The following is a 16,640-nucleotide window of genomic DNA, read 5'->3' on the forward strand; positions in this document are numbered from 1 at the left end:
TAGGTTGGAGGTTTGGGCTGGGAAGTGGCAGATGAGGTTCAACACTGATAAATGTAAGGTAATGCACATGGGGAAGAAAAATCCGGGCTGGGATTATGTATTAAATGGGAGAACACTTGGGACGACAGATGTAGAAAAGGACTTAGAAGTCTTAGTTAATAGTAAATTTAGCTGTAGTGACCAGTGTCGGGCAGCTGCTGCCAAGGCAAATAAAATCATGGGGTGCATCAATAGGGGCATAGATGCCCACGACAAGGAAATAATTCTACTGCTGTACAAATCACTAGTCAGACCACACATAGAATACTGTGTACAGTACTGGGCACCAGTGTACAAGAAAGATATAGTGGAGCTGGAGAGGGTTCAAAGACGGGCAACCAGGATAATATGGGGAATGGGAGGACTACAGTACCAAGAAAAATTATCAGAATAAGGGTTATTTAGTTTAGAAAAAAGAAGGCTTAGGGGAGACCTAATAACTATGTATAAATATATCAGGGGTCAGTACAGAGATCTCTCCCATGATCTATTTATACCCAGGACTGTATCTATAACAAGGGGGCATCCTCTACGTCTAGAGGAAAGAAGGTTTCTACACCAGCACAGACAGGGGTTCTTTACTGTAAGAGCAGTGAGACTGTGGAATTCTCTGCCAGAGGAAGTGGTCATGGTGAATTCTGTAAAAGAGTTCAAAAGGGACTGGATGCATTTTAGGAGAATAATAACATCGCTGGTTATGTATACTAGATCTATAGGGACAGAACGTTGATCCAGGGATTTATTCTGGTGCCATATTGGAGTCGGGAAGGAATTTTTACCACTAGTATGAGGGTTTTTTGCCTTCCCCTGGATCAACACAGTAGGGACTCAGTGATATAGGTTGAACTTGATGGACTCTGGTCTTTTTTCAACCTTATGAACTATGTTACTAATTAGGAAACATTATAGACAGTGATTCAATGATAAACACATCTGATTAGCACCCATAGAAAGGTTTTTTCAGGACATTAAAGAGTACTCCCAACATCAATACTTATCCCGTATCCACAATGTTTGGTGGGGCTCCTAATGTTGGGACCACCACCGCTCCAAATAGAGGAGAATTGTTTCCTAAATGTAGTACAGCTCGAATGCATGGTCAGCGTTCCATTTATTCGCTATTGGGCCACCAAACAAAGTGATCAGGAGTTCAAAGTGGAAGGACCCCCATTAATCAGTTTGTTATTCCTCATTCTGTGAATAAGGCATCATTTGTGTACTAGCTGCGCCTCATCCCGTACCCCAGTACTATTCAAAACTAGACAAGAGTTGCAGTACCAGGGACAGCCACTAATAAATGTATGGCGCTGTACTTGGTAAATCATAAAAAAACTGTTATGCTCTTGGGAGCGCTGCAGTCCCTTTAATCAGCTGCTCATGGGGGGGCTAGGACTCAAACCCCTATTGTTCTAAATAGCTTATAAAATCCTGGAAAGCCTCTTTAACTTTTGTGCAGGATTTGTGCAGTGAAAAATAACTTATACCCATTTCCAAAGTGTTGGACTCCTCCCCCCCGCAGTCAGACACTTATCCCCTATCCTCTCTCTGAGAGATGCTTCATTCATTCGCTACCTGAGTGCTTCACTAGGGCATCTGCCATAGAAATGAGAGCCGGGGCCCGTTTAGGAGATCGAGCAGTACCAGCAGTCGGGCCCTCTGCAATCAGACACTTATCCCCTATTCTGTGGATATGGGGTTATTTTTTGCTGCACAACCCTTTTAAGTTTCATGATTTAAAAAAAAGCAAAAAAGTTAAATCAATGTAAAAAAACAAAACATCCCATAATGAATTACCTTAAGAGCATTTCCCAGTTCCAGACACAAACTGGCTGCCATGACGGCTTGATTCAACTCAATGTAAACCTAAAAAAATATTAGAGAAATCTATAAATTTTAGACATATACTAATGCAAAAATGGTTTGGACCCATCATATGACAGGAGGAATAGGTTCTCTTGCATATTGAACAGCTATAGGGTATTATTCACATTGTGCACCAGGATTACACAATATACTGAGAACAAACACTTTCACCAGATACTCAAGGACCCTTCTGTCTCCAGAGACCATCTGAATGGGCCTGACTCAGTCAAGACTCCATATAAAGGAAAGGTTAGGTAAACATCAATTCAGGTTTAAGAAATGTTCAAGCCACATAAGTTTCCTAAAGTCCTGCATAGATAAGTAAACACTTGAAAATAATAGAAATTATCCAGGAAGAGAAGATACAGAATAGAGAATAATCCCACGTAGGATCATGCGTAGGTATATAGAGGCCTTCGAGCTTCTTATCTTTCACAATTAGCAATATGTTCTATTGCTTCTCACAGCCACAGCCTTCGGAAGTCAGGACATGATGGGAGTTGTAGTTTTTAAGCAGCTGGAGAATAACCGATTTAGTGATCATGGGTTAATACCATGACTCATTCCTTTCCATCATCTTTGGCTTTTATGTGTCCCCATGGTATAGCTGGGGTGGGCTCTGGAGATAATCAGTGTCCTTCTCCTTCTGGAAGCTGACTTTGCAGGGTCACCTCTTTGGTAACCTCACACTCTAAGTGATTGGGGCACCCTCACTCAATTCTGCAGCAGCAGAAAAGGGGATGGGTGTCTAGTGGCAGGGGAAAGAACAAGGGAGAATGCTGCCTGCTCTCCTGCATCTGGCACCGTCAGGGGCATTGCATCTGACCCAAAACTACATTAAGGTCACCTTTATGGCAAAGCTGTAGCAGTTGATAGCCGCCTGCAAATGTTCCTCGAATCCCGGACATTTTAGACGCTGGCTCTCCTTCTCTTCATGCAAAAAGAGGCGGGCGGCCTCAGTCAGGGCCATGGCTTCTCCTGGGGCATTGAACAGTGTCTGCTCGCACCTGCAAAACAAGACGCAAGTGAAGTTGTCTCCTAAAAATAAGAGAGGCAAAGGAGGTGCACAAGAAACATATACAATACTGTGAAAACGTTTTAGGCAGGTGTGGAAAAGATGCTGCAAAGACAACTCCCATGAGAAGGCAGGACAACAACCCCAAACATATGGCCAATGTCATTAAAGGGGTTATCCACCATAAAGTGATTTTAGTAATTACCTGCCAGAACTGGGTATTTCCTGTTGGATTTTGTTCTCTAAACTACACATCCCATAGTTCCATGCTTGAAAGTTTGAGGTCCTGCCCCCCCACACATCAGCCACCACACCCATTGAAACACAGTGATTTCTAACCAGGGGGCTACAGCTGTTGCAAAATTGAAGCAGGACAGGCTTCCCTCTGGTCACCTGACTGATCACCTGGCACTGGAACCTGGGAAATCCCGAGACATGAGTAATTTTGTTTGCTGTTAAAAATAAATATTGGGCCGATAATCACAGAAGAATTGTGAGAAAACTGTCACACACAGCCCCTGTAGCATAGTCAAATTCCTGGAATACCCCTTTAAGAACTATTTTCAGCGTAAAGAAGAAGAAGAGAGTCCTGGAAGTCATGATATGGTCCATACAGAGCAGTGTTTCCCAACCAGTGGGCCTCCAGCTGTTGCAAAACTATAACACCCATCATGCCCGGACAGCCGAAGGCTGTCCGGGCATGATGGGAGTTGTAGTTTTGCAACAGCTGGAGGCACACTGGTTGGGAAACACATGTTCTCTATTTCAGAATGCTAGAAGATCTGCCACCAATATGTTCTAATTAACTCTGTATTAAATGAATGTTACAATAGAAATACTGACCAATGATCAGGGCTGATCTTAAAGGGGTACTCCAGGGAAGAAAAAAAAGAAAAAGAAAAAATGTACCACCAAGCCACCACAATACCTTGTCTGGGTCCCCTGTGCGTTCTGCTTGCGATTCTGCACACTCTTGTGGCCCCTGGTGTCTTCTAGGACTTATCAGTATTCTTTCCCCCCAGCTTCTGTCTAAAACTACAACTCCCAGCAGTCAGCGTGGCTGCCGAACTATGCCTATTGGCCCGTGACTCTCCGCCCCTGAGAACAATCCCAGCAGCCATTTCGACTCAGCGTAATGGCTGCTGGCCAACTTCTATTGGCTGCATATCCTCCGGCACTTGTGGCGTCCGCACGCATGATCAGTGTTGATGTAAACACCGAGTGAGTCGCGGAAGTCATGTCTCCAACCATCGGCATAATGGTAGATATGTCTAAGAATATGTAAAAACATAAAAAAGTATCCCTTACATTTATACACACATACACACACAGGGGGAGATTTATCATTAGGTATCTATTGTAGACACAGATCTACCCCTTTACACTGCTTGTCTAATTTACACTCTTGCTCAGAATGTACAAAAGTTGTGCACGTCCTTTGATAAATTTGTCTGGGTTTAAAAAATATGTAATTTTGCTAAAAAATCTGTCCCCTTACCTCTATATCAGTTTTACCAACCAGAATGCCTTCAAGTGTTGCAAAACTTGGCATGCTGGGAGTTTTGCAACAGCTGGAGGCACTCTGGTTGGTAAACACTGTGTACATGTACCAGAGCTGAGTGTGTGATCATGTACATGTACCAGAGCTGAGTGTGTGATCATGTACATGTACCAGAGCTGAGTGTGTGATCATGTACATGTACCAGAGCTGAGTGTGTGATCATGTACATGTAGCAGAAATTAGAGTGCGGCATCTGTATGGAGCAGAGCTGAATGTGTGATTATGTGTATGCATGACCACGTGTGTATGCGTGACTTTCAGCCAGGCTAGGTCTCAGTGAGGACTTTGCTACAAGACAAGGAGGATCTGAATATGAAATCTTTTTCTCACTCCCTGTGAGTGACAGCTGAAAGAGGGAAACCGCTCTATTTAGCTAATAAATTATATTTAATCAAATACATAGGTTAGTGAGAGGGAAAGGATGGACTATGGGTTTAGTTCCCCGGAGCACCCCTTTAAGGTCTTGGATGCCTGGGTACAGGATAATTTTTTTGGTGCCCCTTGGAGGGCGTGGCTGTCTTACTCACTCCTCCTCTTTGACAATGTCTTTTCCATACATGCATATGTATATGGCAAGAACTCCTCCTCTTATTCTACAAGCCACACCCTTTTTGTAATCTGAGTACTTTCACAATAATTTACATTCATTTTTGCAATATACCCCACTCTCCCCCCCCCCCCCCCCCCCCCCCCCTTTGGCTGGTCCCGTGGCAAGTTACCGTAATTGAGCCGGGGCAGGCACGCTGTCGCTTAAAAATGACCGCACGTATGCATGGCCGACGTCACGGACGTGTCCCTGCCCCCGGCTGCTAAGCAACAGAAGGAGATCCTGCCGCCGTGAGCTGCAGCTTCCGTACAGTACAAGTTGCGGACGCTACCGTATGTAGGTGGGGAAGTGCTGGTCTCCGCTGGGGATGAAATGTGTACCGTAGTTTATTATGGCAGAGGGGTGTGGAGCACTGTAGGAGTGTGGAGGACGACGGGGGAAGGGGAGGATGGTTGGCTGTAGCAGTGTGGAGGACGTGGGGGTTGTAGGAGTGTGGAGGATGGGGGGCTGCAGGAGTGTGGAGGATGGGGGGGGCTGCAGGAGTGTGGAGGATGGGTGGCTGCGGGAGGATGGGGGGTTGTAGCAGTGTGGAAGATGGGGGGGGTGCGGCATCCTCCACACTGCTACAGCCCCCCATGTTGTTCAATGTACATACCGTAAATAAATAAGCCCTACCCTGAAAATAAGCCCTAGTGTGCTTTTTGTGACTAAAATTAATATAAGACCCGGTCTTATTTTTGGAGAAACACGGTAATACAATAATAATGAACAGCATAAGAAGTAAAATGTGAGGTTCTAAAATATTCTTCTTTTAAATATTGGCATGGCAATAAGAATATTAATATTTACCTCTGTTCAGGTGGTACAGGCCTACAGGGGTCAAGACAGTGTCTCCTATGGCGCTACAGGGATATTGTGTGTCAGTCAGTGTCAGCAGGAGGAGGATCTGCTCTTCCAAGGATCTCCTCCACCTCTCATACACTGTGTAGAGAGCATTCATTTGTACACTTGCAGTGGTGGGTCATGTGCCCCTGTGTTGAAGCTGATGTTGCAAGATTTATTTAAACTTAAAATAGGCACCTGTCCACCTGAATAGTTAGACGCGGGCATATCATTTTTGACAATACTCAGCATCCAAAGTAATAACAGAGCTCCTTTTATGAGCCCACTCAGCGCCCCCTTTTTCCTCAGATACCTTGGAGCCTGAGTACGGTGCACCCTCTGCACCCACCCAGGATTGGCCCTGCCTATAATAGCTGTGAGTCTGAACGCTAAAACCCCAGGGATTCAATGTTTTCATTAATTTAACATTTTCCTGCCCGGACATTTTCCATTTCTACCGCTTATACTTCTCCCTATACACCCATGAGCACATCCCTCTCTACCTCTCCCTATACACTCATGAGCACTTCCCTCTCTACTGCTAATACCTCTCCCTATACATCCATGAGCACTTCCCTCTCTACTGCTAATACCTCTCCCTATAAACCCATGAGCACTTCCCTCTCTACTGCTACTACCTCTCCCTATACACCCATGAGCACTTCCCTCTCTACCTCTCCCTATACACTCATGAGCACTTGCCTCTCTACTGCTAATACTTCTCCCAATACACCCATGAGCACTTCCCTCTTTACTGCTAATACCTCCCCCTATACACTCATGAGCACTTCCCTTTCTACTGCTAATACAGTTCCCTATACATCCATGAGCACTTCCCTTTCTACTGTTAATACCTCTCCCTATACACCCATGAGCACTTCCCTCTACTGCTAGAACCTCTCCTTATACACCCATGAGCACTTCCCTCTCTACTGCTAATACCTCTCCCTATACACCCATGAGCACTTCCCTCTCTACTGCTAATACCTCTCCCTATACATCCATGAGCACTTCCCTTTCTACTGCTAATACCTTTCTCTATACATCCATAAGCGCTTCCCTCTCTACTGCTAATACTTCTCCCAATACACCCATGAGCACTTCCCTCTTTACTGCTAACACCTCCCCCTATACACTCATGAGCACTTCCCTCTCTACTGCTAGTACCTCTCCCTATACACTCATGAGCACTTCCCTTTCTACTGCTAATACAGTTCCCTATACATCCATGAGCACTTCCCTCTCTACTGCTAATACCTCTCTCTATACACCCATGAGCACTTCCCTCTCTACTGATAATACCTCTCCCTATACACTCATGAGCACTTCCCTCTCTACTGCTAATACCTCTCCCTATACATCCATGAGCACTTCCCTCTCTACTGCTAATACCTCTCCCTATACACCCATGAGCATTTCTCTCTCGACTGTCAATACCTCTCTCTACACCTGAAGAGGGTACATGAGAAGGTCTTTTCCTGGTTCTATAGCATATTTTGACAGATCTGTTAACATAAGGTAAATGGGCTACTGGAAAGTCCAAATATTTGCATAAGCAAAGGCAAGATTTTAATGAATCTAGTAAACTGTTTAGTTACCGTGCCATGGCCAGGTTACAGAAGCCTGCATACTGGAGGCAGTCCTGCTGCTTCAGCTCTTTTGCCAATTGACCTAAGAGGGATAGAAAAACAATGTAATATACCATGCATACAACAGTATAATGTACGCAAGTGGTCTCCAAACTGTGGACCTCCAGCAGCTGTTGCAAAACTACAACTTCCCGCATGCAAACAGAGAGGAGGGGGTTAAAGAGCACCCTGCAGTGATTGGATGAGGAGACCCAGCACAGAACAGCAGACTCAGGGCGGAAGTGAACTCATGGTGAGTGAGGGTGGACTCAGTGCTTGCCTTGGACAGGCCCCTTCCTGAGCAGTGGATGTCAGAAACACGACCTCACAAAAAAGCTCTTCTGGATGAATTAGCTAAAATTCCCACTGACATCTCCAAAATCTTGTCCAAAGACTTCCCAGAAGAGAAGAACCCGTTACCCCATGGAAACTGACCTGCAGGACGGACACTGAAACCTGCGGCGTCCCAAATGCTGTCGCGCACTGGGCACACATTTGTTGCACATTTTCTCCATTGACTTCAATGGAGAAGAAGAAAGCAGGAACCAAATCCTGGTGTCATGGATTTAGGGACCGTTAACATTGTTATTGTGCTCCCATAAAGGGAGCTCCGTCGGCCAGTCCATCGGAAGTACACGAGTTGAGTGGAGAAAAAAAAAATACGGCACGTCCTATTTTTTTTTTCAACTCCGATCAACTCCGGTAAATAAAAAAACAACACCCGATGGACCTTACTCAAGTCAATGGGATCCGTCAGGACTTTGCTCCGTTTCTGGGTACGTTCAGCGAAAAAAAAGCCAAACGGACTCTGATCGGGTCAAAGCATAACGGCCATGTGAACTGGAGAATCGCAACAAAATCTACAGCAGTGGAAAATGAATATGATATGGAAAAAAACAAAAAAAATAACATAAATAAATAAAAAAAATAAAGATAGATAAATAAATAAAAAATAAATAGATAAATAAAAAATAAATACATACATAAATAATAAATACATAAATAAATAAAAATAAAAAAAAATAAAAATAAATGATGAGTCTGAAAGATCTTACCAAACTGCTCACTGGCTTCTGCAACATTGGGCTTTCGCAGAAATCGCCTGCAAAAGAAAAACGAACAAAGTGTCAAATAATTGATGTCACAAATAAATGTAAAATCATTGTATGTGACAGCATTTCCCAACTGGCGTGCCTCCAGCTGTTGCAAAACTACAGCTTCCAGCATGCCCGGACAGCCTACGGCTGTCCGGGCATGCTGGGAGCTGTAGTTTTGCAACAGCTGGAGGCACGCCGGTTGGGAAACACTGGTATATGTTTCCTGGCTGGGTCTCTGTGTAAATAAATTGTGTACACAACAGAATAAATTGCGTCGATTTTTAAGAGGATGTGTAGTGTGGAGGGGGGGGGGGGGGTAGGAGCCAATGGGTGTCAAGGTAGGCTGGGATGTAGTTTTGGAACAGCTGGAGGTCCACAGTTTGGAGACAACCACACTACAGGCTCTGTTCTCTGTATATACCATAGCCGCAAATGGGGCAAACAGCTAATGGTGCGGAGTACTGGGTGCCAGACTCCATCTATCACATATTGGTGGTTTTTTCTGAGGCTCGGGCATCAATGAAAACGTTTCAGAAAACACAAGTTTAATCAGATGTAACAACTGCTCTGGGATTCCTGGTGCACATCAGAACGGCAGGGGGGGGGGGGGGGGGGGGGAGAGAAGCATAAAAGGAGAACTCCGGCGAAAATGTACTAATCCCCCATCCACATAGGATAGGAGATAAGTAGCTGATCAGGGGGGGATTCCGACCAATGGGGATCCACGGGACAGGACACCTGCGCTCTTAGTGAGGAGCATGTGTTGTCTACCGGTAGACGCACGCGCTCCATTCATTTCAATGGGGGCGCCGATGATGTCTGAGAGATGTACTCGGGTCTTTTCGCCGCTCCCGTGGCAGCACACGCTCCTGACTGAGTGCCGGGTCCCGTCCCGGTGATCGTGTGGTGCCCCAGACGTCGGACTCCCAACCCCCCCGCCCCGCGATCAGCTACTTATTCCCTATCCTGTGGAGAAGGGATAAGTTAATATTTGCCAGACAGGCGATATCCAGAACTAATCTCTTCCCTAAATAGTGTCACCCCTGACCTCAGGTTGTGTGGTATTATAACTTGGCTCCATTCACTTCACTGCAACTGAGCTGCAATACTACACACAACCTGAGGACAGGGGTGGCGCTGTTTTTTTTTTTTTTTTTTTTTTTAAGAATCAGCAGTTTATTTATAATAAACCCGGATAACCTCTTTAAAGGGGTACTCCGGTGAAAACCTTTTTTCCTTTTAAATCAACTGGTGGCAGAAAGTTAAACTTATTTGTAAATTACTTCTATTAAAAAATCTTAATCCTTCCAGTACTTATTAGCTGCTGAATGCTACAGAGGAAATTCCTTTCTTTTGGGAACACTGATGACATCACGAGCACAGTGCTCTCTGCTGACATCTCTGTCCATTTTAGCAACCATGCATAGCAGATGCATAGCAGATGTATAGCAGATGTATAGCAGATGTATGCTAAGGGCAGCATGGTGGCTCAGTGGTTAGCACTGCTGCCTTGCAGTACTGGGGACTTGGGTTCAAATCCCACTAAGGACAACAATAAATAAAGTGTTATTATAAATTATTATAATAACGACAGCAGAGAGCACTGTGCTCGTGATGTCATCAGAGAGCATTCCAATAAGAAAAGAATTTCCTCTGTAGTATTCAGCAGCTAATAAGTACAGGAAGGATTAAGATTTTTTTTATAGAAGTCATTTACAAATAGGTTTAACTTTCTGCCACCAGTTGATTTAAAAGAAAAAAAAAGGTTTTCACCGGAGTACCCCTTTAAAACGGCAAAACCTGCAGCGGTCCGTGGTGTAAGAATGCGCAGATTTTTACCATCGCAAATGCTGTGTCTGTGCCCAGAGGATACAGCCTGTTTGAGCATTTATTTTTAATATTTTTTTTTATTTTTTATTGCTTATATATTACTAGGAGAAATAAAAAGCACTGTTACCACTCCTATACTACACAGACTACAAGAAGACCAGAATCCAAGCAAGGTTAGCAACTAATACATAGGACAGTGCTTCCCAACCAGGGTGCCTCCAGCTGTTGCAAAACTACAACTCCCAGCATGCCCGGACAGCCTTCGGCTGTCCGGGCATGCTGGGAGTTGTAGTTTTGCAACAGCTGGAGGCATCTTGATTGGGAAGCACTGACATATGTGAATAAAAAAAAAATTAAAGGGGAAAAAAATAAATTAAAAAAACGCCCAAGATAACGCAGAGCCCAGTGCACACCAGATATAACAACCGCAGTGCAGACTAATGTCACGTGACAAGACACATGACAAACAGTGCAGATATAGAGAAGCGCATTAAAGCTATAGACAGAACGTCTCTCACTTCTTCAGCTTGTTAGACACGGCCCGGTAACGCAGCAGAAAATCCCCGTCAGCCGCCATCGTTCCCCCGGTGACAGCAGCTAGCTGACTTCCGGTGACTGGAGCCATCCCGCCGCCATATTGAGGTTGGCCATATTTTGCTTCCGGGTATTGGTCACGGGCTGTGGAATATAAGTGAGTGCTGACACCTAAGGGTCATTAGTGGGAATAGCAGCTAGATGTTGTACTGACCAGAAAGACTCTTTTTGTTAGAAATATTTTACAGTATTTTGAGGTTTTTATTATGGGCGTTTCAGGTTTCAAAAGACAACTCAAAAAACTTTGTGAAATTATTCTTGTATTTTTTTTTGGCAACAATTTCTGGGGTCAATCAGGCTTTGGCCACAGTTTTTACTGGGAATTTTATGGTTTGCGGATTCTCGCCAGTACTGACCATTAGAAGAGATTGCCAAAAGAGGATGTTACACATGGCCCTGGAATTTTAAACCTCTTTTTTTTTCCCTAAAAGGGGTACTCCAGTGGAAAAACTTTTTTTATTTTTTTTAAATCAACTGGTGCCAGAAAGTAAAACAGATTTGTAAATAACTTCTATTAAAAAATGTTTACCCTTCCAGTACTTTTTAGCAGCTGTATGCTACAGAGGAAATTCTTTTTTTTTTTTTTTTTTCTTTTTTGTCTTGTCCACATTGCTCTCTGCTGACACCTGATGCCCGTATCAGGAACTGTGCAGAGCAGGAGAAAAATTCCCATAGCAAACCTATGCTGCTCTGGACGGTTCCTGACATGGACAGAGGTGTCAGCAGAGAGAACTGTAGACAAGGCAAAAAAGAAATTAAAAAATAATAGAATTTCCTCTGTAGCATACAGCTGATAAAAAGTACTGGAAGGGTAAAGATTTTTTAATAGAAGTAATTTACAAATCTGTTTAACTTTCTGGCACCAGTTGATTTAAAAAAATATAAATGTTTTACACCGGAGTACCCCTTTAAGTTTATAATCTGCACCTATTAAAAATGATGTTTTATGATTTTGTTCTTACAATCCCCAGTCAACCACTGGGAAACAGGTCTCTTTTGTCTGCCCAGGCAGATGTGATGTATATAAATGTACGTGTGACCTGCCAGTGGTTTAAGGCCTCTGTATGCAACTATGCATATATCTACGAGGGGAAATGACCTACAGGGGACACCTATATACCGGGGAAGATATATACTGAGAACACCTACCTAATGGGATAAAACTACATACTGGGGGGACCTGTCTTCTTACTGGATTTACCTATCTACCTGTTTGGTGGCCCTACCTTCCCCTTCTCCCCCAGCCAACTTACCTACCCACTATACAGTGCAGGATACCAAGGGGGGCATTATATATGGGGAAGGGTAAAGCACTGAGCCTAAGATGCTTATCTGGCAGGTTCTGCAGAGATGTGTTGTGGCCAAAAGAAAGCGCCGCCTTGGCGGTAGGGTTGCCACATTGCCAGTATCTTTGTATTAAAAATACCGGCCATACAATGACCGGTATTTTTCATGGCAGAGACCATCCAGAATCAGATCATTGGGTGTAGCCAAGGCCGGATTAACATCGACATGCCTGGAGCTCCTGCTCCAGGCCCCTTGCAGCCACCAGCAGCTACTTTTAGATAGATCTGCCACTTTAAGAGCACAGCTGTTTCAGCGCGCGGCACGTCTGCCAACACGTCCCCTGACGTCACTGCTGCTGTGTCCTGCTCTGCTGCCCACCGAAGAGAAGCTGCAGAGTCAAGGAGAGTGTGCACTGGGCCGCCCTTTACCTTTAGTGCTCCATCATCTGTCTCTCCGCCACTCATGGGGAGATCCGGTAAAAAGTTTTTGGTTTCAGGTATATAGTATATGCCTATGCTCCCCATGCATGTGGCCAGGCAAGATTTAGCTTATGGAGGGAGCAGTCTATACAGTATATACACTATATACTGCCTGCAGCCTACCTGCTCCAGCCATATTTGCGGACATTCCACAAACTGCGGGGTGCACAGGAATGTGCCATGTCATAGACGACAATGCATTCCGTGCTGACTCCGCATAAAGAATAAACATGTTCATTCTTTGTGCTGACACGGAAAATGGAATTTCTGTGCCAGAAACATCTGGCTCGGAAATTCCACCATGTGCACAGAGCAGCAGAATCTCATTGAATTCAACAGGATTCTGCTGCTGCGGAATCTCCGTGGCAGATTCCAATGCGAAAATTTTCCCATGTGAACATGCTTTAAAGGGGTACTCCAGTGGAAAACATTTTTTTTAAATCAACTGGTGCCAGAAAATTAAACAGATTTGTATATTACTTTTATTAAAAAATCTTTAACCTTCCAGTACTTTTTAGCAGCTGAATGCTACAGAAGAAATTCTTTTCTTTTTGAATTTCTTTTTTGTCTTGTCCACAGTGCTCTCTGCTGACACCTGATACCCTGATACCAGGAGAAAATCCCCATAGCAAACCTATGCTGCTCTGGACAGTTCCTGACATGGACAGAGGTGTCAGCAGAAAGCACTGTAGACAACACAAAAAAAGAAATTCAAAAAGAAAAGAATTTCCTCTGTAGCATACAGCTGCTAAAAAGTACTGAAAGGGTAAAGATTTTTTAATAGAAGTAATTAACAAATCTTTTTAAAGGGGTAGTCCAGTGCTGAAAAACTTATCCTAAGGATAGGGGATAAGTTTCAGATCGCGGGGGGTGGGGGGTCTGACGCCTGGGCCCCCCCCCCCCCCGTGATCTCCTGTATGGGGCCCCGGCTCGCTGGCCAGATAGCACGTGTCGACCACCGCACGAAGTGGCGGCTGACATGCCTCCTCAATACAGTGCTATGGCAGAGCTGTAGATTGCCAAAGGCAGCGCTCCGGCTCTGCCATAGAGTTGTACTGAAGGGGTGTGTCAGCCACCGCTTCATGCCATGGTCAACTAGCCCCTCCCCGCAGGCTGCCGGGGGCCCCAGCTGTTGAACCCCCCGCAATCTGAAACTTATCCCCTATACTTAAGATAGGGGATACGTTTTTCAGCACTTGATATCTTCTTTAACTTTCTGGCACCAGTTGATTAAAAAATATATATATTTTCCACCGGAGTACCCCTTTAAAGAAATCGCTGGATTGCAAGGACTACCTGAAAAGGTTGTGCAACAAAATATTATGTTCAGGAACCATCATTGTTGTCCAGCACAGGTTCATTTTTTTGTTTTACAAAATGATTCTGTTGAACCACAATTCAAAAACAACGTCTGACGTTCATCAGTTAAATACCAGTAAGGCTACTTTCACCCTATGTGTGAGGCTCCGTTATAAACGGATATTAAGGGCTTTCCCCCCCCCCACTTTTAGTTCCATTAATGTCCGTTATTGTAATGGAGCCTAACGGGAGTCATAAGGGGCACAGAGGATCCCATTCACTTGAACTCCCATTATTCCGCCGGAAGATAGCGGGAAGAAAAGACGTCACAAGCACAAATTTTTCTCCCGCTATCTTCTAACAGCCGTCACACTGCCGGGCACAAATGTCAGTGTAAAAGGAGCCTTAAAGGGGTACTCCGGTGAAAACCTTTTTTCTTTTAAATCAACTGGTGGCAGAAAGTTAAACATATTTGTAAATTACTTCTATTAAAAAAATCTTAATCCTTCCAGTACTTATTAGCTGCTGAATGCTACAGAGAAAATTCCTTTCTTTTTGGAACACTGATGACATCACGAGCACAGTGCTCTCTGCTGACATCTCTGTCCATTTTAGCAACCATGCATAGCAGATGTATGCTAAGGGCAGCATGGTGGCTCAGTTGTTAGCACTGCTGCCTTGCAGTACTGGGGACTTGGGTTCAAATCCCACTAAGGACAACAATAAATAAAGCGTTATTATTATAATAACGTCAGCAGAGAGAAAGAAAATAATTTCCTCTGTAGTATTCAGCAGCTAATAAGTACAGAAAGGATTAAGATTTTTTAATAGAAGTAATTTACAAATATGTTTAACTTTCTGCCACCAGTTGATTTAAAAGAAAAAAGGTTTTCACCGGAGTACCCCTTTAAGCTTAAGGCTAGGATTCCACTTGTTTTTTTGTGCTGTGTTTTTTTTGGGATTAAAAAAACGCCTGAAAAAACGCCATTGCAATGTCCTGCATCTGGCATTTTTTTCTGGCATTTTTTCACTTGTGTGGAAATTGAATTTTTGTCACCTTTTGGCGTTTTTTTTTGGTACCCAAAATTTGTTGGGTACCAAAAAAAAAAACGAAAAAAACAAAGGATGCAGTAGTGATGGAAACATTTTTATTAAGCGAAATGTATATATTTTATAACAAAATGTTTATTATTTTTTTATAAAGTGTGTGTGTTCCACTTTTTTCCCCTCAATTTTTTAACATTATTTAAGTAGTTCTACTGCTACCAGCATGGAACAGACTGTTCCATGATGGGAGTAGTAGTACCTGTAGTAATAGACATATCATCCCGGGTGTCAGTCTAACACCCAATGCGATCGTCCATTATACAGCACAGATGCGGCTCTATACAGCACTAGCATCTCTATTCTGTACTCCGGCCAGTCATGTGAATAGAACATCACTCATTCATATTTCCCACCCAGAGCTGTGATTGGCCGGATGGTTGCAGCCAATCACAGCTTTGAGGGAAATATGGATGAATGAGTGGCCGGAGTACAGAGCTGAGATGCGAGCGATGTATACAGTCGCTCCATCTCTGCTATAGACAGGACGATCGCAGCGGGTTTCAGTAGTGACATCCACTGTGATGTGTCCTTAACTGCAAGTACTACTACTCCCAACATGGAACACACTCTGCTCCATGCTGGGAGTAGTAGTACTACCTAAAAAATGTAAAAAAGGAAGAAAATAAAGTAAAAAACACACACACACTACATTTTTATTATTGTCAGCTACATTTTTAGGTACCCACCCGCCCACATACATTGATCCCTGTTTAAAAATTTATAAAAATTTTGTAATAAAAAAGATACATTTCGTTAGATACAATTTTTTCCTTCACTACTGTATCTTTTATTTATTTATTTTTAATGGTACCCTATGAAATTTTATTAAAAAAGGTACCTCCATCACCTTTTTAGATCACTTAAGTCCAAAAAAGAATAAAAACCGCCTGCAAAAACGCCAAAGTTGAAACCTACATATCGTTTTTCTTGGCGTTTTTTTCACTCCCATAGACTTCTATGGGAGAAAAACACCACGATTTTGACAAAAAAAACGCCAGTGGCTCAACATGCTGCGATTACCAACAATTTCAAAATCGCAAGAAAAGAGTGAAAAAACACCAAAAGGATTAAAAAACGCCAAAGTGCAAAACGCCACGTGGAATAAGAATTTTGCCATTCCTCATTGATTTACAGCTAACATATGGCCGCAGCGTTTTTTGGCCGAAAAAACGCCATGCGGCAGAATTGTCGTTTTTCCAAAAAAAAAAAAAACAAGTGGAATCCTAACCTAAAGGAGATGTCTGGTGCGGACTTTTCCTATTCCATCTTGCCCGGGCTGCAAAAAGAGAGAAAACAAACTTTCACTTACCTTCCTACATTCCTCCAGAGCTCCGCAACAGCTGATCTGTTGGTTGGGCTGTTTACTTCCTACTTCCCTTAGCCCGGGACGTCACACGGCGCTTCAGCTTATC

The 16,640-nt window shown here is 43.6% G+C and overlaps 1 protein-coding gene across 1 annotated transcript in view; it reads right to left on the reverse strand.

Annotated features, from left to right (window-relative positions):
* The window catches only part of LOC130275619 (40-kDa huntingtin-associated protein-like), a 32,159-nt gene extending 21,045 nt beyond the window's left edge, over positions 1 to 11,114 (reverse strand). Inside the window, exons 1-5 of the mRNA XM_056523809.1 lie at positions 10,981 to 11,114; positions 8,591 to 8,637; positions 7,506 to 7,578; positions 2,750 to 2,909; positions 1,834 to 1,902 (exon numbers count right to left, since the gene is read on the reverse strand). Coding sequence (XP_056379784.1) covers positions 1,834 to 1,902; positions 2,750 to 2,909; positions 7,506 to 7,578; positions 8,591 to 8,637; positions 10,981 to 11,087 — 456 coding nt within the window. The 5' untranslated portion in view covers positions 11,088 to 11,114. The remainder of the gene's footprint in view (positions 1 to 1,833; positions 1,903 to 2,749; positions 2,910 to 7,505; positions 7,579 to 8,590; positions 8,638 to 10,980) is intronic.
* Positions 11,115 to 16,640: the final 5,526 nt, after the last annotated feature.

Source organism: Hyla sarda, chromosome 6 (genome assembly GCF_029499605.1).
Source record: "Hyla sarda isolate aHylSar1 chromosome 6, aHylSar1.hap1, whole genome shotgun sequence".
Taxonomy (NCBI): domain Eukaryota; kingdom Metazoa; phylum Chordata; class Amphibia; order Anura; family Hylidae; genus Hyla; species Hyla sarda.